A 24,296-nucleotide genomic window follows, 5' to 3' on the forward strand; every position below is an offset into this window, starting at 1 on the left:
GAATTCGAACCCCGCTCGTGTGGGTTCACTTGACTCCAATCTTGATTGACTAGGATTGTTAGTTTTCCTATCGAATGTTGTTGGTTTTCTCTGGGCAATCTGGCATCCTCCACTAATAAAAAATGACCGCCACGAAATAGCCTAAATGCGGTGCTTAAAAGTGTTAAAAGTGGCGTTAAAACACAAAATTTTGTATTGCAGTGACAACAATGGTAGAAGACCTAACATCACAGAAAATTTTCCCAGAGAAGACAACTATGTTACAGGTATACGCGAAATTGCGATTTTTTTGTTAATTCTACTACACATTACTCGTTTTTTACAAACAACGTCTTACAAGGCATGAGTAACAGTAATATAACATTTGCACAATTTTCGCACATTATACAAATTAAATAAGGTCAAATTCTTTTAGCAGGACAAATCATGTGGATTCAGCGTCGTAAAATGATGATTTAGGATAAATATATTGAGTTAGTGGTCAAAATTGTACTATCATCAGTACCGACTGTATTGAATGTTTTTAACACAATAATCTTCACTATGTTCTGCTCTAAGACCTGTTGGTGACCTTCTGCTATTGTCTGCTCTATGGTCGGGTTGTTGTCCGTTTGACACATACCCCATTTCAATTCTCAATTTTATCTCATGTTTATTTATGTTTAGGCTGTGATTCATGTTTCAATTCCGTCAAACCGTCACGGAAATTTAGGAAACTTGACGGTATTCAGAATAGCATTCTAAAAACATAACAATATAAGAATTGTTTTCCTGTATTTTTCTGATAAAAAACTAAGTTCCGATTTGTTTTAGAAATTATATACAGTCTAAAGTATAAAAAAGAAGATGTGGTATGACTGCCAATGAGAAAACTATCCACAAAAGACCAAAATGACACAGACATTAACAACTATAGGTCACTGTACGGCCTTCAACAATGAGCAAAGCCCATACTGCATAGTCAGCTATAAAAGGCCCCGATAAGATGATGTAAAACAATTCAAACGAGAAAACTAACGGCCTTATTTATATAAAAAATGAACGAAAAACAAAAACATAAACAAACGACAACCACTGAGTTACAGGCTCCTGACTTGGGACAGACATGTACATAATTAATGTGGCGGGGTAAAACATGTTAGCGGGATCCCAATCCTCCCCCTAACCTGGGACAGTGGTATAACAGTACAACATAAGAACAAACTATAAAAATGAGTTGAAAAAGGCTCAACTCATCAGATGGACAAAAATACAAGTGGACGTGGCGGGGTACTTATACATCCCGACACAAAAAGACACAATGAACAGATCTGAGAGTACTCGCAGTTATCTGACAGCTAGTTCAAAGCCACTAACAACTAATAAAAAAATCATGCATCTAATACTAAACTATCAATCCGTACACATCCAACATCCAATGGATTTCGTGTAAAAACGTCATAAACAGCCAGAGAAAAACATGACCTTGTGCAATGCGAAGTCACAGGTATCCACAGATTGTAGATCCATGAATATGTATATGTATATAACATACTAGTAATATTAAGTTAGCTTTTAATTTTCTGATAACAAAATCAATATTTATACCAATAAAAACAATATTCAATAATCTAATTACAGTGTAGAATAGGTAACCTTTAAGAATAAGTTTATTTAAAGGAGCTGCAAGTTTACATGGATCATTTCTAAATTTCCGGGCACGGTTAACAACATTTCCGTAAAAATGAGGATGTGCTATCCCGTTTGAAATAAGTTTTCTACAGGTACAACCAAACTTCAAAACCAAATCTTTATATATATATGGAAAATTTAGAAAAGGTTTTAATTAATTTATGATAACACTATCCATGGTTTAATAATTTACCAGTAATACATAGATTGCGTTCATTAAAATAAAAAACGTCACAACAGACACGTGCATAGCGAACGAGTTGTGAAATATAAACACCGTAAGATAGTGCCAAAGGAACATCACCATCTGAAAGTGGAAAATTAAAAATAGGGAACGAAAAATCGTCTCTTTTGTCCTAAATTTTAGTGTGGAGTTTCCCGTTTAAAACCGAAATATCTAAATCCAGGAAAGGACCGTTATAACCGAATAAATTCGATATATTTAAAGTAAGTTCCTTGGGGTAAGTTTCAGCAGTATATTGAGAAAATTCTTGATAAATCAACGAAAAAATATCATCAAGATAACGTTAAGTGTTGTTGAATTTATCAATTAAGTGCAATTTCGACGGGTCTTTACTACAGGTTTGTACTCATCAATACCTCTGTTGACGTTAATGGTTGATATAGGATTTTTATACTTAGAAAAACATCTGGTATCCAGCGCATTTTAGGAACAAATATGGTGCAGTTGAAAATATTAACCAGTCTTTAGCCAAAGCAATTTTTTTTGCACCACTAGAAATTTTTTAAATGATTAACACATTAACATTATAAGCTAAATGATCATAAATGAAATATATGATTCGTCTTTGTGTTTATATTTAAAGTATACATACAAGCAGCACATAGCCTCCATTATTATAATTGAAATTATTTATATAATGTCAAACTGAAGATTTTCCGTAAAATAATTGGTATACTATTTGTAAATGTCTTTTCAGTAACATGGAGGAAACGTTCAGCAATAGCTGTAAGTTCTGTTTTTGGTAAGTTGTAAACTTTTTGTATTAGAAAAAATAGTCTACACCACCTTAGTTTAAATGTAATAATGTTCAATTTGAATCTCGGTATCTTGTATAACCGGAATATTTATATTGTCATTATATTCGTTGATGCAATTGATGACATATTGCTTGAAGGAAGGTAGGGAAATTTGGACTGTCAAGAAAATGGGGACACCCTGGTAAGGGGCAGAAATTTAGCAATTTATCAGATCAACTTTTTGGTACCTCAAAATGTTTTGGCATTTACTGTGAAAAGATCTTCAATAAAATCGATAAGACAGTGTATTTATACATTCATAACATACAAAGTTACCTCTGTACTATGTACTGCTGGGGAAGTTCATGGATTACAATGTTCATGGTTAAACAGTTATTAAAGGTATTTTAATTTAATACGCCAGACGCGCTAATCGTCTACATAAGACTAAGCAGTGATGCTCAGATTAAAATAGTTATCAAGCCAAAACAAGTACAAAGTTAAAGACCATTGAGTACCCAGAACACAAAAAGGTGTGCCAAATATGGCTAAGGTATCTTATGCCTTAGATAAGAAAATCCTTAGTTTTTCGAAAAATTCAATGTTTTGTAAAAGTGACCATATAATTGGGGTTCTTGGTAATCTGCGATCTGTTAAACCACATTTATAGTTTTCATTTGAATTGATAAAAGCAAAACCAAACATGTATCAATTGAAGCGACCTAAATGAATTGGTAAAAGAAGAGGTTTGAAAGATACTAGGGGAACAGCCTAACTCATAAATCGAAAATAAACTGATAACGCCATGACTAAAAATGAAAAAGACAAACAGACAAATAATAGTAGATAAGAAACATCATAGAAAAACTCAAGACTGAGGAACTGAATCTCCACCAAAAAAGTGGGGGTGATATCAGTTGCTCCGAAGGATAAGCAGATCCTGCTTCGCATGGTGCACCCGTTGGATTGCTCATGTTATTTCAAACTCGTTAAAGGTCTAATTCGGTAGGTCACATTTATGAAAAGGGAAGGGGAATGAATACATAGAAGTTATGACGTACGAATCATATCCGATATTTTCTGTAAAACGGTTATTCCATGACGGTCAACCAACTCTTGATGGCGTAATATGCTTTTTAGGTAAAAGATGTATTTATTCCGTTTTATTTTGCATTTAACGAAAATCACAGCATGTGAGAGAGGTATGAATTTAAATTCTGCCACTACAGCTTAAATTAGCTATTAAATTACTACCTCAATTTAATGATCTATGATATTGTATTTCAAGTGAGGGTGGAATGCATATATGAAATCATAACCAAGACCTGTTGCATGTTTTGCAAGTGGATTAATGTCAAAAGAATGTGGAAATATCTCAATTGAACGGAAAACAATGAATTTCTATATGAAACATATTTGATGTTTGAAGAGTTTTTGCGTAACGTTTTATTTAGATTACTTAACGTTGTCGTCATGTAAACTTATAAAGTCAATAATCTCCTCTGATGCAAACAGTATTATGTTTTACAGAGTTTATAGAAGGGTATATTGAACAGATATATCATGTTAAGGAGGGTTATTTTTTGCAAATATTCCTCAAGCACATGCTAAATCTGTTTAATTACACCGAATGTTAAAGTTAAAGGACGCATAGATGATCGTAGGCTTACAGACATCTAGTCGGATAGAGAGGGTAACAAAGGCATATCCTTTTTGCGTATACCCCGGCGGCGTTAAAAATGAATGATATTCATTTGATAATAGTAAATTGGTGAAAAATACAGTGGCTTTCAACCAATCAAAACCCATGATTCTTACATAAGGTGTAATTAGGTATATAATTTATTTTTTACGAATCCCACCGCAAATGTTTGCACCTGTCCTAATTCAGGAATCAGATTTAAAGAAGGAAAATAAATGTAGTACATCAGCCTCTTTTTTCTTATTAACATTAAAATGACATAGCCATGATATACTCTTTTCTTATTGCCACTTTCATGACTCGTTATAAGAGTGGTTTTTATCAAATGATGATTGTTATGCTTTAACTACGATTCCATCAGTCATAAACATTCAAATCATACATGTACTATAAAATCCCTGTTTACAAAATCCACTATTTGTGAAAATATATATTTCTTCATGCAGTCGGATATCATAATTGTCTACTTTTACCTTTTACCTCGAACACTACAACACGAAGAACAGATCGACGGAACTTCAAGTAGCAAAAATAGTAAAGTTGGCGTTCGTGTTGCTCAGTCTTTTGTTGTCTATGTTGTATATAGTGTACTTTTGTGTGTCTGTTTGTCAATTCTTACTTAGCCATGACGCTGTCAGTTTAATTTCGTCTAATGTGTTGGAACCATTCGACTATCTTTTACGTCTAAATATCATTTTATATAAAATCCAGGTATATTCAAATAAAAATCCGGGTTTTAAGGTAAAACCAAGTGAAACCGTTTAAGAGGTAAAACATGGAACATGAGAAACACTGAAGTGCAACTTAAAAACACGACAACATATATACATATAAACGGTATATTTGATAACAACTACCATATCCCTGTCTTAGTACTGGACATTGTAAGACTAAATGGTGCAGAGAAATGCATATAAAAATAATATAAATGCACATTTGAGTAAATCAGATCAAAACAGTGAGAGAGCTAAACAGGTATCAAGCTGATGAGCATTGATGACCCAAAATTCCAAAAAGTTGTGCCAAAAAACGGCTAAAATTATTTATGTTTGGGATAAACTCATCATAGATACCAGGACTAAATTTTGTTTATACGCCAGACGCGCTTTTCATCTACAAAAGACTCACGAGTGACGCTCGAATCCAAAAAAGTTACAAAGGTCAAATAAAGTACGAAGTTGAAGAGCATTGAGGACCAAAATTCCTAAACGTATTAAATCCATATAAGGCAACCTATGCCTGAGGTAGAAAAGCCTTAGTATTTCAAAAATTAAACCTTTGTAAACAGTTAATTTATAAATATAACCATATCAATGATAATTCATGTCAGCACAAAAAGTGAAAGAAAATCCTTAGTATTTTGAATAATTCATACTTTTGCAAGCAGTAAATTTATACAAATGATTACTTAAATGATATTCATGTCAAAACCGAAGTGTTGACTACTGGACTGGTGATATTCTCGGTCTCTAAACGTCCACCAGCAGTGGAATCGACCCAGCGGTGTAAATAGTCAAATGTATCAGGCTTATAGTTTTATACGCCAGACGCGAGATCCAACCATTTACATTTATTTTCACAATACTTGTCAAAATAATTATCATGATTATGACGGTTTCGAAAGGTTATCAATATATGCTGTGACGACTTCATAATTATTTGGACTAACACAATAATTTATCCCCAAAAATGGAAATCAGCTCGACTTTACTGACAAACAAGACATAAGTGAAATGTACAGAAATACAGAATTCAAAATACAATCGACAAGGCCTAACACAATATCAAACCAAACCCACTAAAGAAACATACCTAAATACATGAATGTCGGATGTATAAATACCGAGACACGCCAGTTTCCAATCATCACAAATGTATGTGTATACTGATGGCATAAGAACACAATAGGTTCAATGCACTACAAACTGCACAGAGTGTGAAAAGAACACATTTTACTCGACATTGTCTCGACAGTAATTAACTGTACTTAATTGTACTCGACTTAGTCTCGACTTTACTTAATTAGTCTGATTCAGTACTTGATGATTATGGTGTAGTCTGAAATGGTTTCGACCAAGGCTCGACCAGTCTCGACCTGTCCCGACTAGCCTGGACCTTCAAATTTAGTCTTGACTGGTTTGAATCCGCCCACATAACTGAATTGAATTATCTTACAAATTTCCAGTTTATTTGGTTGTTTGATTCGAATGAAGGACAAAGACACATAAAAGAAAGTCACAGACAGAAAGTCACACACAAAAAGTCACATACAAAGAATCACAGACAAAAAGTCATAGGACAAAAAGTCACAATTCAGTTTTGAGATTATTTTTCTCTAAACAAGAAAACACTAATTTTTTAGATACTTTGTTTTGTTTTTTCTTGAACAATTTTATATGCAGAAAGTTTGTAATTAATATGTATTCAATAAATATCAATAATGATCAAACAATTGTTATGAAAACAAAATGACAGAGAGACCTGGTACTTAAAGAATAACAGTACTGAAGTTGAAGAGTTGCCACCGTCAAATCAAAATTGACGGTGGCAACTCTTCAACTACAGTACTGTTATTCCGATTCTAATGCATTACAAAAAGAAAAAATAAGATAAAACTTGAAAAAATGTTTAAATTTGACAAACAGAAAAAAATCCGCGAAACTTCATGATTGATTTTGGCACAACGACGTCATGGCTAAACGTGACGTCATACAAATGAAAACTTCCAAACTGGAGGTTATTACGACATGTACGATACCTGTACGCTTCAAATTCGAATAAAATTACATTAAAACGGCGAATTCGAGGTAGGTGTTGTTTTATTTTCGATTATATAGAAGTAATCGAACATTTGTTGGTTCAATCAATTCAACATGGCGGGTCCCTCCTTAGTTACGCCTGGTCAACTGTGGATTTAGCCAATGAAAAAAATTGATACATCCAAATTGCATTAGAATTCAATGTCTTCATTCTGCCAAGAAAATATCCTTTGAATGATTAAATTTGAAAAAAATTATCAAGCCTTATGAACAGTATTGTTAACATAAAAATATATATGTAATAAAAAGAAAATATTTCAAGATCGTTCTCTGATATATTCAAATAATTCTCAAAAATTCTTTGAGACTTTTTGTCCCGTGACTTTTCTCATATCAAATTTATGACTCTATGTCATGTGACTCTCTGTCCGTTTACCTTTGATTCATTGCTGTGAAATGAAGAATTTAATTAATAGGTAAAAAATAAATAATAACTAAAGGATTAAATTCAGATAGGCATCTTTAATTCTTTTTCAAATTAAAGATGCCTATCTTAATTTAATATTTTTTTTCACCTATTAATTAAATTATTTCATTTCACAGCAATCTATTAAACTACCAAAAAGACTGGTATTTTGTAAGATCTACATATAATTTAGTTAAATGAGCTGATTTATACCAGTCAAGACTAGTCGAGACTGGTTGAGACTGAGTGGAGCTTTGGTCGAGACATATTAGACTTAACCAAGATCATCAAGTCCTGAATCAGACTTATTAAGTAAAGTCGAGACCTAGTCGAATTCAATTAAGTACAGTCAAGTACTGTCGAGAAAATGTCGAGACTAGCCGAGTAAAATGTGTGCTCAACTTAACTGGTCGAGCACAAAAACTGGTCTTTTCAGACTCTGAGCAGTTTGTAGTGATGGAAAAATTAGTTATTTGTGAAAATGTATTATATAAACAGAACATATAAAAAAAAAACGTACAAAAGAAAAGGAAAGGAATGCATGTTGCTCATACACAAAGATTTATGAGAGAATGAAATACAATAGGAAAAATCTGAGACACGGTTTTGGAGGTCAAGCTGTGTTGTACAAGAATCTATAAAATATTTTGGGATGCTATGAAGAACAAAGACGCTAAATTCATTCAAGTGTGAACATCACAATATAGCAACTAATATAACAATTAATTATGTAATAATTATGTCATAATGAAATTATCACAATTTAAAAGTTTGATCTTTCTTCTTTCATTTGGTACCTCATTTATAAAATATGAAGAAAGGATGAAATGAATTACATCAGTTTAAAGTTGTCTGATTGGGAGTTGAAAAATCTTTGTATTGTGCTTCCTTAAACAGTTATTATACATGTTAAATTCAATTCTATTTCGTTCCAAAATGTATAACTAATCCAATATTTGCTTTAGATTGTTGCACAGCAATCGTTGATAATTACAATTGTTTTATGTGTTCCATTTTTTTTTCAGGTTGTACAATGGTTATGTTACTTCTTTTATGGATGAAAAGAGTACGGGGACACTGTATAAGAGGTAGATCAAAATAAGTTATCTATAAAATTTCAAATGTGTTGATTGTGAGAAAGCATGAAAACAGAGTGCAGGAACACATTTAATTAAAAAAAAGTCCGCAAAAACTACACAAGAAAGATTGAGTAACGCGATAAATCTTTGTGGTATATGCTAGGTATACATCTAATCTTAACTAGTCCTGTATGTTTTTTTTTTTTATTTTAGTTCATTTATTTGTTTTTGAGTTAAGCGTAAAATCTATTTTCACTGAACTAGAACTTATTTTGTTTAGGAACCAACTAAATCCCACTTCCCGGTGCGGGATTATCTTGCTGTGTTGAACATGTTGAAGGTCCATGGAGGCTTTCGGCTGTTGTCTGCATTTTAGTTGGGTTAATATTAGTGTCACACATTCCCAATTTGCATTCTCAATTTTATAAGGTGGTAAAGGATTCCTATAACCGAAGCTTCATCATATGAAAAAGATAGCTTTCAACTTGACAATCCCATCCTCAGTTTTCAAACAAAAATAGTTATAGTTTGCAAGACATAATCGAACTCTTTTAAGACATGTAATCATTTTATTTATGACTCTTGGGGGGAAATTCAAATACATATATAGAAAATCAAAAAATATTTTTTGATATACATGTTCATGATGTTAATGCCTATCAAGTACGTCGAAAACAAAATCATGTTTTCAAAATTTATATGGTCAATATTGTACAATCATTGCAATGTTCAGATAATGCGAGTTGTACATAATGTGACCCAGCACGAAGAAATATATATGATAGAACACTACTAACGTGAGTGCAGTTGTTATATTACTACTACTAGGTGGGAAAAATAATAATTTTTTGATAGAAATCTACTCGTTTGTTACAAATTCTGATATTGAGAATACCGCTGTTGTCAAATTCTTAAAAGACCTCTCAGTTATACATATTTAATTATTGCCTGAGAAGATAATTATTGCACTTAGGCACTACTTGGAGACTAACATATTTTTTTTAATGAATTATATACAACAATTATAGACCGGTAATTGTTTCCTAATATTAAACTTTGATTTGTTTCAGAAATATTTACATCTGAATTTATTCCAATAAGTGGTATCGAAGGAGAACGTTTACAACTGAAATGTTCAGTGTATGCAAAAGATATTTTTGTGAAATGGATGAAAGACGATATGGAAATTGAACAGAGTGAGAATTTATCAATATATAGTGATGGAAAAGATCACTTCCTGATAGTTCAGCAGGCTAAATTGAGTGATTCTGGTCAATATGTTATGATCGCTGGAAACGTAGAAAAACAACAAACAGTAGCTATTAAAGGTAACATTTTTTTTTACCATTTTCCTATATAAGACAATAACTACACCAAATAAGGAATATGTTTTCTTTTCGTTTGATGTTTTTGTTTACTATTTTGCCATTAAATGACACAGTTTTTGAATTTTCCTAAAGTACTTTTGTTGTTTTACTTTTTAAAAGAAACTTAGTTTTCATACACTTTACATCTAACTCATGTTTAGTTTTTCCTTAAATATAATAATGTAAACTTTAAAAAAAAATAAAAGGTACAATTTGCAAGTGTCTGTCTATTATTTCAAAATCTAATACACTAGGTGGATAGACACTTTATAACGTAAATTTAATAATCACGATACAAAATTAACCTAAGAACTTAAATTAAAGAAGAAAATAGATAAATCTCCCTTTAAGATACATTTCCCTTCAACAAAGATTTTTTTTTATCAGATTCTTATATTTACCTATGATAAATAGTTATGAAGAAACGTAAAGCAACAACATTGATAAACAATACACGATATTAATCTTTATATAATGTGACCGATTGGGCTCTAGGTAGCCGTTTATTAGTTATCACGTAAATGAAAATTATTTATTATTTTCACTTGCCCATTATATATTATTTTATTGTGTATTCTTGTATTGTTGTGTCGTCGTTATACTCTCAGTCTGTCTTTAGCTATAAAGGTTTAATATGTTATTTCAAAACATTATTTTTTCAAATAATCATTTTTAGCAATGTTTATATCTGAATTGAACCCAGTCAAGTGTATAGAAGGGGAAACGTTACAGTTGAAATGTTCAGTTTATTCCGAAGATGTTTTACTGGAATGGTTTAAAGGCGATGTGAGAATCAACGAGAATGAGAATTTATTAATTGAGAGTGACGGAATGCATCACTGTATGACAATTCAACAGGCTAAATTGAGTGATGATGGTCAATATAATTTAGTTGCGAGAAACGTACGAAAACAAGTGACAGTAAATGTTCAAGGTATTAATTAAAACTTAAAGGTTGGTTTTCTCATCCTCAATACCAAACGAATATTTTTAAATTTCATCATGTGGACTGTTATTCCAAAATGCACCATTTGCGGGTTTAAGTCTTTTATTTCAAAATAATTGAAAGATTTATAGGCCATTTATCAAGCATAAACAACAAGCCTGACATGAAATTATCAAAAACAATTATTTCTTTAAGATGATAGCTGACTCCTTAAAATAATTTTGCCTTTTGATGGAGAATATTTTTTTACCACATTCTTAGTTTTACCAATTATAAACCGAATATGTATGAATAAACGTATAGCAACACAAATGATGAGAAATACACGATGTCTGTCTTTACTATTACTAATTGGGCTCTAATTTAATCAAAATGCCATTCATATAGAAAACCCTACTAAATGTTCAGCACTATGTAATAATAAATGTTATCAATGAAAATATGTCCTGTTTCAGCAATGTTTACGTCGGAATTCAAACCAAACAAATGTGTCGAAGGTGAAACGTTGCAATTAAAATGCTCAGTGTATTCGGCAGATATCAATGTTGAATGGTCTAAGGACGATGCAAGGATCAGACAGAATGAGAATATTTCACTTGAAATTGATGAAAAAGATCACTGTATGACAATTCAACAGGCTAAATTGAGTGATGCTGGTCAATACATGATGGTCGCTGGAAACGTACGAAAACAACAAACAGTAACTGTTGAAGGTAGTCATAACAGAAATCATTTAAAGAGGGACGAAAGATACCAAAGGGACAGTCAAACTCATCAATCTAAAACAAACTGACAACGCCATGGCTAAAATGAAAATGACAAACCGAAAAACAATAGTAAAGTGACACAACATAGACAACTAAAGAATAAACAACAATGAACCCCACCAAAAACTCAGGATCTCAGGTGCTCCGGAAGGGTAAGCAGATCCTGCTCCACATGTGGCACCCGTCGTGTTGCTTATGTGATTACAAATCCGGAAAATAGTCTAACTCGGTAGGTCACATTCATGAAACGGAAGGGGATTGTAGTTACGACGTAATGAACATATCCAATATCATTTGTGAAACGGTTATTCCATAACGGTCAACCAACTCGTGATGGCGTCCGTAAAATTTACGAAGGGATGATTTCAACTTCACCATTTGGAACTCTTGGTTTAATAGCTTCCATGTGAGAAGCAACCCTCTATTAAGAAAATCATGATAGGAAATGCAAGCACGGGAATATCGTATCATATTGGGAGATATATACCCCGTATGCAGGTGCTGCTGGAATGTTGCTACTTAGAAATGGAATATTACCATCAAATTGTTTGTTTATTATTTTTAATACATATCATAGTTTAACGAGTGTTTTTAAACAATTTTCCTGTGTCCTTACGTACCCAAAAAAATATTATGTCATCTTACAAAATACTTTGTTTTGTAAACACATTCTTACAATCGAACTTAATATAAATGATAAAATAGATACAATTAGGTATGTCTCATGTCTTCAGAAACATTCCAGAAATGCCTGCTTAAAGTATGATTTTAAGAGCTGATACGATAGTCCAGCGCTTGAATTTCATGAAATGATTTCCTGCGTTGTTGGTTGCTATTTTAATGACAGCTTCTAAATCAAGAGTTCTAAGTGGAAAAATTGATAATTTGTTGATATCAACCTTTTAGAATTCAATGACATGCCATTAGAAGCTGTTTGATCGTTATGGAATATCCGATAACGCAAGCAATGTTTACATTTTGCTAACCATAATCTCGTCGTCTTTTTTTGAAAATAATCTAGAGAGGAAGACTTATCAAATTCCATCAAATGAGCGTCACTATGGGTGCAACGTTTAGAACGGAATCTTAATTTCATTTTCGGAGCCCCGGAAATCATCATTAGTTGTGTTGAAAAGGGAATCGTGTTTCTCTTGTTTAATGTTTGAGTGTAGTGATTGTACTTTTTTTTTTTAAATGTATGTGATGTCTATCCAGGTAACCGCTTTGTGACATGAAAAGAATGTTTAAATAAATTAATTTCACATTGTTTCAGTTGCAGGCTTTGAAAATTTTCATAATCGATTAGAGTTTTATAAGCGTCAATTAGAAATTTTACTTATTAGGTAATGTCCTTACAAATGTCTGAAGCCAAATCACTTCACAATAGTTATCAAAGGTACCAGGATTATAATTTTGTACGCCAGACGCGCGTTTCGTCTACATAAGACTCATCAGTGACGCTCATATCAAAATATTTATAAAGTCAAACAAGTACAAAGTTGAAAAGCATTGAGGATTCAAAATTCCAAAAAGTTGTGCAAAATGCGGCTAAGGTAATCTATGCCTGGGATAAGAAAATCCTTAGTTTTTTTCAAAAATTCAAAGTTTGGGAAACAGGAAATTTATAAAAATGACCACATTATTGATATTCATGTCAACACCGAAGTGTTGACTACTGGGCTGGTGATACCCTCGGGGACGAAACGTCCACCAGCAGTGGCATCGACCCAGTGGTGTAAATAGTTATCAAAGGTACCAGGATTATAATTTTGTACGCCAGACGCGCGTTTCGTCTACATAAGACTCATCAGTGACGCTCATATCAAAATATTGAAAAAACTTTGATTTATAAAAAAAATTTGAAGCAAAGGATTATGTTTTCTTTGTAATTGTTTCAATTCAATACATTAATAAGCAACCAATTTGAATGTCTTACCATTTGTGGGGTTCTAAAGATTTTTTTTATATATGCAGATTGAATAATAAAATAAACACTTTTCCTGTTATTTTAAATTAAAATGTTCTTCTGTTTCAGCTTGTGTACAGTTATTCAATCCACTACGTAAGAATTCAGTGAATACATTATTCCATTCACTAAATATTTTCCATCAATTCTAAGAGAAAACATTTTTGCAAATTGTTCTTCAATGATCTTCTTCCGTATATTTGATATGAGGGAGGGATGTAAATGAGTGGATAAAACTGGTGTTCCTTTTTTCAACAACAAAATAGTATTTTTCTGCATTTCTCCTTTCTTTCGACTAATATATATAATATGTTGTTGCTTTTATACAATAGTGTTTTTTGTGTATCTATGATAGAACTCCATTTTGTTTATGACCATTATCATGTGATTATGATAAAATTTCCTATTTCTTTTTTGCAGGAAAGCACACATTCCAGTTCAAATTAATCCAATTGCACACTTTGTAGATGAATTTCAACTTTTAAGTTTCCTCTTCAGTAATGGCCTATTGATCATGAAAACCAAGATACACAAAATAAACAAATAAAATGTTATAAATGGAGAGAGAAACAGCAATAAAAGTTTATTTTGTCATGTTTATTAACATTTAAAATATATTTCCTTTCTTCCTTGTGAATGCTTTTGTCTATAGTTCTTATATTAGTTGATTTTGTGCATTTATCAGTCTTTTAAGTTGAGGCAGTTTGTTCTTTATATATTTGTTGAGCTGTTAAACCACTGTCTAAAGTTAGGGTAGGGTTGAGTGTTCATAAACCTTTTTTTTTTACATGCATTAGTTTTTATGGATTTTTAACTTAAGCTGTGAGTTACTGTGAGTACTTAACTTTGAGTCTTCAATTAAGGGAAATGTATAAATTTCTTGCTTACTCAATGTAAAGCAACTTATTTTCGCGAGCGATTTATTTTCACAAGCAATTTATTTTTGCATTTACAAATATAACACGCATATAAATCGTCGCGAATGTTTTTCATATGTATCTTTCCTTATTAAAATACATTAAGTAAACTTACAGTAAAACTCGCGATAAATAAATAGCTGCGATATAGACTAGAAAGTATAAAACCCAAATAAAGTATTCGCGAAAAATTAGTTGGTTTACAGTAGTCCAGTCTGTGTCTGCAGGAAATTAACATCATTGTTTGTCTGGTGGAGAGTTGTCTTATTGGCAATCATGCCACATCTTATTTTTATATAACCTTGCCATATTCCTATTGTGCCAGTCCAAAGTTCTGAGCCTGTCGTTTTTGTCAGTTTAGTGTGACACTAAAATTTAGTGGTTGTTGTTGTTTCATACCAGTCATATCTATTTTTTGTAATTTATTTTGTTATAAACTAGGCAATTAGTTTTAAAATTTGAATTGTTTCAATTTTTCATCTGAGGGTCTGTTATAGCTGCCTACTTTGACTATAGGGTATGAATTTTCGTCACAGGTCTACAATTGCTTTCTCAAAGCCATGATCAATAATTTTCATATTTAATATACCATATCTTTTAATTTTTATAGTAATCATGATAATCATCTTACAAGTTCAATAGCTTTTTAAAAATCAATGTGGCCTTACCATTTAGGTTTAGATGGCTTCTGCGAATTTTAAATTGCCTATCATTTCTGCTGTTTATAATTTCTCTGTATCTTCTATAGTTCTTGTCCTATACATAAAAGAGTAAAAGTTATTATTGAATGACATCTTGCATCAATATTTTTGATGCTGTTTAATGTACATGATGTATATTAATGTGTGTTTAAAATCTGTACCATGAGTACTTGATAAGCTTGTTGCCTTTTTAGCTAGTCTTTATGTTTTAAATGAATTTTAATGATCAACTAGAAAAACTATGAGCACTGCGCAAATAAGACCCTCTCCAAAAAAATAAGGACATGCACACACAGAGGTATTCATTGACATAAAACATGAAAGATAATTTGGCTCCATTTGGAAATATCTCAAGTGACTATAAGTTTAAGGATGGGATTTTTTAACAAATACATTTCTAAAACCTTCCAAAGTTTGAAAATAGACAGATTTTAAATAACTTTCCAACAACTAAAGTTCCTTAACTCTTATGCAAAAATATACATGATAAATAGGGGATGATACTCCAGCTACCATATTATTCAAAGTTTTAAAGGAACATAACTGAAGAAAGGTAAAAGTTTTACTTCCAAAATTTGAAATTGATCTGATTTTCTGGTAAAAAGTATTGTTTGAAAAGGAGTAGGTCCGGTAAGGACCGATTTTGGCCTCAAATTTCAGGTTCATCTGACGAAAGATTTTGACCACTTTTTAAACACTTTAGTGTCTATTTTATATGAATTAATTAGTTTATGTGAAAGATTTTAACAGATATAGTCATTAAAAACGATCCGATTCAAGCTCAAATATGAAAAATCTACCTAATATACCGAAAAATGTCACTTTTCAGATAGTTTTTAGTAAAAATGAAAGTTGCCGCATCCGTGTTCATATATATATGTTATGTATTATCATCAAATACAACTGACATTTCAATATTAAGGATGAACACGAATGTGGCCACTTTCGTTTTACACGAAAACCGTCTAAAATTTAACTAAAATGCTAGAATCATGAGCATTTCAGTAATTTAGCATGACTTAATGGTGCTAGTACCGGATATATGTGCATTGTATTGTCAAAAACAGCCCATATTTATGTAGCAGAAGCATTCTTCTGTCCAATAAATAACTAAAGGTTTACATTTTAACAATTTTGTAAAACTGCTATATTTTGGGTCCAAAAAGGGGTCTTACTGAACCTACTCCTTTGGTCGAGATAAACTTAAGTTAGAGGCCAGAAACGAAAAATTGATAATTTTTCCATTTTTAAAGAACATTTATAACTAGAATTGTAAAAGAGACACTATATAAATTCAAACTTAATCTGTATTTTGTGGTGATAAGCATTGTGTATAGTTTTCATAACATTTGGTTGAGAAAAACTAAAGTTTAGAGAACGGGAAACCAAAAATTCAGCATTTTTTTCCCATTTGTAAAGGGGCATAAGTCTAGTACAGTAACTGTTTACACTGACATCACCAAAATTCAAACTTGATCTGAGTATTGTGATAACAAGCTTTTTTAAAGTTTAATTAAATTTGGTTGAGGCAAACTAAAGTACTGTAAGAGAACAAAAAACAATTTTGGAACAGACGGACAGACGATCAAGTGTTAAACTTAATGCCCCCTCCACTATGGGTCATGAATCGATTAGTAACGATCAAGAGATAATTTTTATTTTGGATAAGGTTGATTGAACCAGAGACATATATATACATGTGTCTATATGTCTCTGATTGAACATGATAATTGGGAAATTCCGAATTTGCAATAAGCCGTTGGTCACGTGCCGAGTGGCACGCGCTGATTAAAAAGTCATTTAACTTCAAATCACAACATCTATTGACACCAAACTTTATAAATGTGATGTTTTTACTCATATCCTCTTACATCCATGTTCCTTGGGGTCTTATAACATCGTTTTAATGTCATTATTGCAAAAACTTACTTCCTAGTGCACTAATAAAATATAAGAAGTCCTTTGCGGTATTTCTACACACCGCTAATACAGTCCACTCGAAGGGTTGTTGCAAGGATCCCCATTCGGACGTGGCTGAGCACAGCCTAATGGACGTTCCACTATCCTTCTACTAAGGTTTAATTGCCTGTCAGAAGCAGACAGTCACCTGTAACGACGCTATTTCTAAATATAGTTACTCTAGTTTTCTGACAAATTCGCTTCTTGTTCAATTGAATATAAAGGAAATAGTTATCCAAAATATATTTCTTTCTTTCTTCAAAGAATAATAAAACAATTAGTAAAAATGGCTAGGTACATATATGGCTTCATCGCTAGGCTAATAAGAATTACCTAAACTGATAAAAAGGTAATGAATCAATTCAAAATTCAATATTTTATTTAAGTCTCATCTCTCAAAAATATATAATACAACATTATATTAAATGTAAAAATATATAAATATAAAAAGAGAGCCATTCTGTACAGAATTACAAGAGACAATAACATGAAAATTTTTATAAAGAATGCAGATCTATTATAAAACATATTGACATTAACATTGGTTACAGTATAAAACATTTCTACGTCAATTTAGAATAAGATTACAGGCTTTGGCACAGCTACGAATCATATTATTATCTGTAAATAAAAACACTAATTTCTGTTTATCATCGAATGACATAAAATCACTATTAAAAAGTGTTGCTTCATCAAATATTATAATTCTTTTTCTAAAATCGTCATATAAAGAACACGATAAAATAACATGGGCCTTATCTTCTAAAATATTCATACAATTATCACAGACTCGATCTCTTAAAATTTTCAAATCTCCCCGTTTCTATTCTTAGTGGTGCTACACCATATTTGAATGAATGTGAATTTGTTTAGAACTTTTTCTTATATATTTAAACAATTATATAACATTATCCTTGCCTATTTGTCCACTTACTAAAAAGGTATGGCCAATTTCCGGTTTATTTGTTTCGTTATTTGGTTCCCATGTTCAAATAATTTGATGAATTTAATAATAAATCCTTGTTAACATAGAAAAGCATGTTAATCTTCTCATCTGGACTTTAGTCTGTATACCGGACCCCTTCTCTATTTTGGGAGTAAAACAAAATATCTTTAAAAAATGCGGTTTTGAGCCTATTTCTTCATTTTAATTTGGTAACACGTTTTAAAAGCAATAAGTGACACTAATATGGTATTATTTTAAATATATTACCAATAAAAAGGCCATAATTTGAAGCTGTTCTCAATTCTGTACATTATAGGTACGTGTATCAGATTTGGCATTTTTTTTAATTGTCGTATATATATTAAAAGAATTACTATAAGTTATCAAGTATGAAATTTGTCCACTGGACCGACCGTGCAAGTGCTGTATAGCTAGTCAAGGTCGTTAAAAACTTCCATTTGTTGTTGTCCACTGGGAAGAAGATCTTTAAAACACAAATCCCCATTTACTCAATGCCAACATTATTTGTTAGTATTTTTCCATCTTTTTCTTATGATTTTATTATAATATCTTTTTTGTGAATTTTTTTGTGTGGTTGAACATGAAATTGACACCGATGCTACAAAGAAAATTTGTTTAATGTCATCTGTTGCAATATATACTAAGTATTACACGTGGACACGATGTTCCCCAGAAAATAAGTTACCCCGAGGGTACACGCTACTGTCATATGGAAAACTACTGGGTCACCTGTAAAATGGTAATCAGCCATGCAACTAATCAGGTGACTGACCATGTCACAACAATTTAAAAAGTTTACTAGTACTAGATCCGAGCACCTGTTTTGGGACATATATACATAAAGCTAATTTACCGCAAATAACTGCGAGAAAATGAATAATGCACAAGTTGATAATTGTCTCTTCTCTGCTAATTAATGTGCATGCAATATTCACTCTGATTTACTTGTGAGACCATCGACACTAATAATTACCTCAAAGATAATTGGTGCTCCGTTACTACATAATGTGCTAATTGGATTAATTAAAGTGAAATGAACTGTGTGTTTTCCTGGAAAAAGAAATAGAAAAAATTCTACAAAATTCCTATAAACAAAATGGAATACTATCAAAGATGCACAATAACACAATTGTGTAAAATGTGACAACCTATATATGTATATATTCACTGATGAATTATGGAGAAATTAAGAAAAAAATACTATCTTTTTCATGTTTGTTGTCGAAATAAACATCTGCTTTAACCATTCATGTACATGGCTCCATCATATCAAAATTACAGAGAAGATGTTTGAAGTCAGAACAAGTTGCTAAAATTTATTCAACCAATTGAAGGAAGAAGTCTTGTGGATGGAATTATTTATGCACTGAACGTAGGGGGTGGAATAATTGTACACAGCAGCTGAAACAGAAGACAAGTTAATTTAACATGAAAAGTGTTTATTTTATTTAATATGCAAATATGAGTACAATATTAATAACATCACACATGGTATGATATTCACACGTTTTGCTTATTATTGTATTGTCTTAAACATGTTAAACAGTCAGACTTTTGTTTTTGCATGTTTAATACTCACCATGAAAATTTGTATTAAAGTTTTAATTGTCTTTTGTATCAATAATTCAGTCTAGGAAAAATTATATTTATACTGTTTGTACTGTTATGAAATTTCCATAGAGGAAAAATAAGGGTAAACATTTCCTTAAGGGAAATTTGATGTTCAGAAATTTCCTCACAGGAAATTTGAAGAACAATGATTTCCTTAGAGGAAATTTGAAGAACAATGATTTCCTTAGAGGAAATTTGTTGGCTTGAATTTTCCCTCAAGGAAAAGTGTTTGTCAAAAATTTCCTCACAGGAAAAAGTATTTCCTCCAAGGAAAATTTGAAGCTGCAAATTTCCTCACAGGAATAAGTATTTCCTCAAAGGAAAATTTGAAGCCGCAAATTTCCTCAAAGGAAAAAGAATTTCCTCAAAGGAAATAGAATTTCCTCTAAGGAAATAGAATTTCCTCAAGGGAAATATTTATGCAGCAAATTCCCTAAGGGAAATCTTTTTCCCTTGAGGAAAAATCTTTTTCCTTTAGGGAAATTCGATTTCCCTTGAGGAAAACTACTTTTCCTCTGAGGAAATTGTCGAAAAAAGGGGCATAACTTTTTTAACAGTGGTGCTAGAGCCAAAAAAATTGAGGACAAATATCAGGGAACCAATACCAACCAAGTTATCAACTTCATTTTGACTTAACTCCAAAAATTAAGGTGACAACTTTTGCACTCAGCGGAATTGCAAACTTGTCCCGGAGACTGTTTATATCTTGAGAGCATCGTCCAGTGAATGAATTTCCTTTTAACCTTTTCGGCACCATACTCTTATACTTGGTACTTTTGTTTTTCATTAATTGTAGTTGACCATGGTATGCCATCATTTTGTTATACAATGTAATCATTTGATAGCGGTCTATATTTTTTGTTATAATGTAATGAACAGTCCTTCTTATGTTTGTGAAACATTTATTATTGTTATCTAAATCATATCATTTCAGTCTTACCAGAAGCTATAAACCGATTACAAGAAAAAGATAGGACTAGATATATTGAACTGATGCAAAGTTCAGAAGTGGAAAAGCGGTATTATGTTAGAATAATGGTCGTAGGAAAGGAGTCTGTTGGGAAGACAAGCTTAGTGAGGCGATTATTAATGAAAAATATCGATGATGTAGTCAGTACAGATGGAGTTGACATCGTTGTTGATCAATGTAAAATAAACATAGAAGATGGGTCTTGGTTGATTGATGGTAAGTGAATATGGAAGCATTTCAAAATGATATCATTTGTCAACTTCATAATTTTTTTTCAATGACGTGAATGCATGAATTATACTCTTAACCGGAAAAATATGTTAGATTTTGTTTATTACATAGTACACATTTTTGGCAAATGGGAAAAAGTATAAACAATCTTCTTAAAATTGAAATTGTGTTTAAGAAATATTGTTTTGTAGTTTAGACCATCAAACAATGATGTGATATATTGTTTAATTTATTGTAGCATAGTCAAAATATTTTCATAAACTTAAATTAAACGACAGACTTATTATAAACTATTATCCGGCATAGCTATAAGACAAATAAAACGATCGAGGCTTAACGCATCATATTATTTGATAATTCCAATACAAAAGAATAACACACTTTACAAGAGTAACTATCAATTGTTATTTTTTTTTTAACATTTAGTCAATATGGTTTCTTGGGTTATGAGAATATAACACATTTAGCTCCATAATCACGATTTCATGGATTTTGCAATTTAATAATTATTTGTATTCTGTTTTGAATTTCCGTAGCAGTTCAGGTTTTTTTAAACGACGAAATTAAGAATCACAAAAATACTGAACTCAGAGAAAAATCAAATCGGAACGTCCTTAATCACATGGCAAAATCAAATGACAAAACACATCAAAATCGAATGGACAAGAACTGTCATATTCCTGACTTGGTACAGGCATTTTCAAATGTAGAAATGGTGGATTAAACTTGGTTTTATATCGCTAAACCTCTCACTTTTTACGACAATCTCATTAATTTCCGTTTAATTTTCAATGATGCGTGAACTAAACCAACATAATGAATAAAATAGTCAAAATATGGGTACATCAGTCATCATCGTGTTACAATTTTTAAAGGAAATACATTGCTTCGCGTGTCTGACGTCAAAAAATGTTATACGTCGATGTCCATGAATTGTGCTTTTAGTACCTTTAAACAATTTAATTGGTTTGTTAATTGTGTTCATTTTATATTTATCATATGACATTATGATCACGAATGTTAGTTTCCAAATGATAATGTTATGTATTGCCTGACCAAATCTTGTTTTCTCCACCTCTTAATAATAGTGATAATCAGATTAACCTAATTTGTTGAAAACTTGTCCCAATATCATTGACCTTGAAATGGGGTTTTTTACAATAGTTATTACCTTACAATATTTATTCATTTTCTTTCCGATTAATGATGATATCAATTGACCAATTTCTTTGAAATCATATTGATTTCATATTTACCGTTCAAGAGTTATGTCCCTTATTAACCTTATAATTGTATAATATTATTGGTTTCATTTGATATTGAAAGTTTTATTTTACAACGACTTTTTAAATTTAAACAAATTGCAATGAAACAAAAAATTGCCGGTTACATTCAATTTGAGTTATTCTTTTGACTTTTACCATTCTATCTTTGGTGACTATGTGGAAAGCATCTATCCCATCGAATTGGAGATAAAGGATACTACAGATACAGTTAAGTCGGCTTCATATCTTGACTTACATCTAGAAATTGACAATGAGGGTCGGTTGAAAACAAAACTTTACGACAAAAGAGATGATTTCAGCTTTCCAATTGTGAACTTTCCATTTCTAAATAGCAACATTCCAGCAGCACCTGCATACGGGGTATATATCTTCCAATTGATACGATATTCCCGTGCTTGCATTTCCTATCATGATTTTCTAGATAGAGGGTTACTGCTCACAAGGAAGCTATTAAACCAAGAGTTTCAAATGGTGAAGTTGAAATCATCCCTTTGTAAATTTTACGGACGTCATGACGAGTTGGTTGACCGTTATGGAATAACCTTTCACAAATGATATCGGATATGTTCCTTACGTCGTAACTACAATCCCCTTCCCTTTCATGAATGTGACCTACCGAATTAGACTATTTACCGGATTTGTAATCACATAAGCAACACGACGGTGCCACATGTTGAGCAGGATCTGCTTACCCTTCCGGAGCACCTGAGATCATCCCTAGTTTTTGGTGGGGTTCGTGTTGTTTATTCTTTAGTTTTCTATGTTGTGTCATGTGTACTATTGTTTTTCTGTTTGTCTTTTTCATTTTTAGCCATGGCGTTGTCAGTTTGTTTTAGATTTATGAGTTTGACTGTCCCTTTGGTATCTTTCGTCCCTCTTTTGTCTGCAAGCGGAAGTATATATGATCACTTGCTACTTTGCATCTATTAAAGAGTGAAAGAAAGGCAAAATTTATTTAGTAAATAATAATAGTAGAAACATCAATAATCATAAGTGAATTTTGTGGAAAAAGTGTTCTGTTTTAACTAAAATGAAAGTGGATCAATTATAGCAGTTAAAAGTTGATGTCTAACAAAAAACTGCAAAATTATCAACAAGAAAACCCTACAATTTCTTTCAAGATTGCACAGATCATTGTTTGCCGCTTCATGCATGTTAAGCAAATTTTAGGCGATACACAACAATTGTAAATATCAAATATTATTAGCGAGTCGCGTTATCTTTTTAGGTGCATTTGATGATAAGATAGACCGAATACGTAGAGCATTAAATTCAGTTCCAAATAAAAGAACAATAAAAGAGGAATTCAATATATCTAGGAGCAATGAATCGAATAATGGGATTAAACAAGTGGAAGATGTAGCAAATTCTCTTAAGGACATGAATAACACAACTCTCTACCAAACAGAAACTAGTACAAACATGGTCGACAAAATGAGTGTTAATTCATCAAATAAAGGGAAAATCAGTGGGGTCGATATCGGGTCTAGGTCTATGTCTACAAGCGACACCAAAGACACTGACCAAACAGAAAACTTCCATGAAGGTGATATAAAAGACATTGAAAATTTGACAAAAACTGGCTCAAAAGACGCATTGACAGAACATGATGATACCAATCATGCATTGTCTCTAGTAATGCCACGAGATTTGATGTCTCGTGTGTTTACCACGACGTCAGCTTCGAATATTCCTTCTAACCATTATGCATTATGTGGTTTATGGGACTTTGCAGGACAAAAGGATTTCTATGCTACTCATCAAGCTTTTTTAACAAATAGTGCAATATACCTAGTGGTTGCTGATATGAAGGACGATATTTCAAAACAAGACGCTAGCCAGTATTCTGCAGATTTTAAAAATGTTGGAGGTAAGTTCTAAGCATGAATAAAGTTGTAATCCGTTCAAATCTCTCAATTACAAAATGCTTTTGTTCAGCTTTTCGTGTTT

At 31.8% G+C, this 24,296-nt stretch overlaps 1 protein-coding gene across 2 annotated transcripts in view; it reads left to right on the forward strand.

Moving 5' to 3' along the window:
* Positions 1 to 24,296, forward strand: part of LOC143047550 (uncharacterized) — a 103,255-nt gene that overhangs the window by 28,057 nt on the left and 50,902 nt on the right. For both annotated transcript variants that reach the window (XM_076220615.1, XM_076220616.1), the window contains 8 exons: positions 202 to 266; positions 2,613 to 2,657; positions 8,605 to 8,667; positions 9,729 to 9,986; positions 10,702 to 10,959; positions 11,427 to 11,684; positions 20,794 to 21,045; positions 23,575 to 24,216. In XM_076220615.1, the coding sequence (XP_076076730.1) occupies positions 202 to 266; positions 2,613 to 2,657; positions 8,605 to 8,667; positions 9,729 to 9,986; positions 10,702 to 10,959; positions 11,427 to 11,684; positions 20,794 to 21,045; positions 23,575 to 24,216 (1,841 nt within the window). The remainder of the gene's footprint in view (positions 1 to 201; positions 267 to 2,612; positions 2,658 to 8,604; positions 8,668 to 9,728; positions 9,987 to 10,701; positions 10,960 to 11,426; positions 11,685 to 20,793; positions 21,046 to 23,574; positions 24,217 to 24,296) is intronic.

The sequence above is a fragment of the Mytilus galloprovincialis genome, chromosome 10, assembly GCF_965363235.1.
Source record: "Mytilus galloprovincialis chromosome 10, xbMytGall1.hap1.1, whole genome shotgun sequence".
In the NCBI taxonomy this organism is placed as follows: Eukaryota; Metazoa; Mollusca; class Bivalvia; order Mytilida; family Mytilidae; genus Mytilus; species Mytilus galloprovincialis.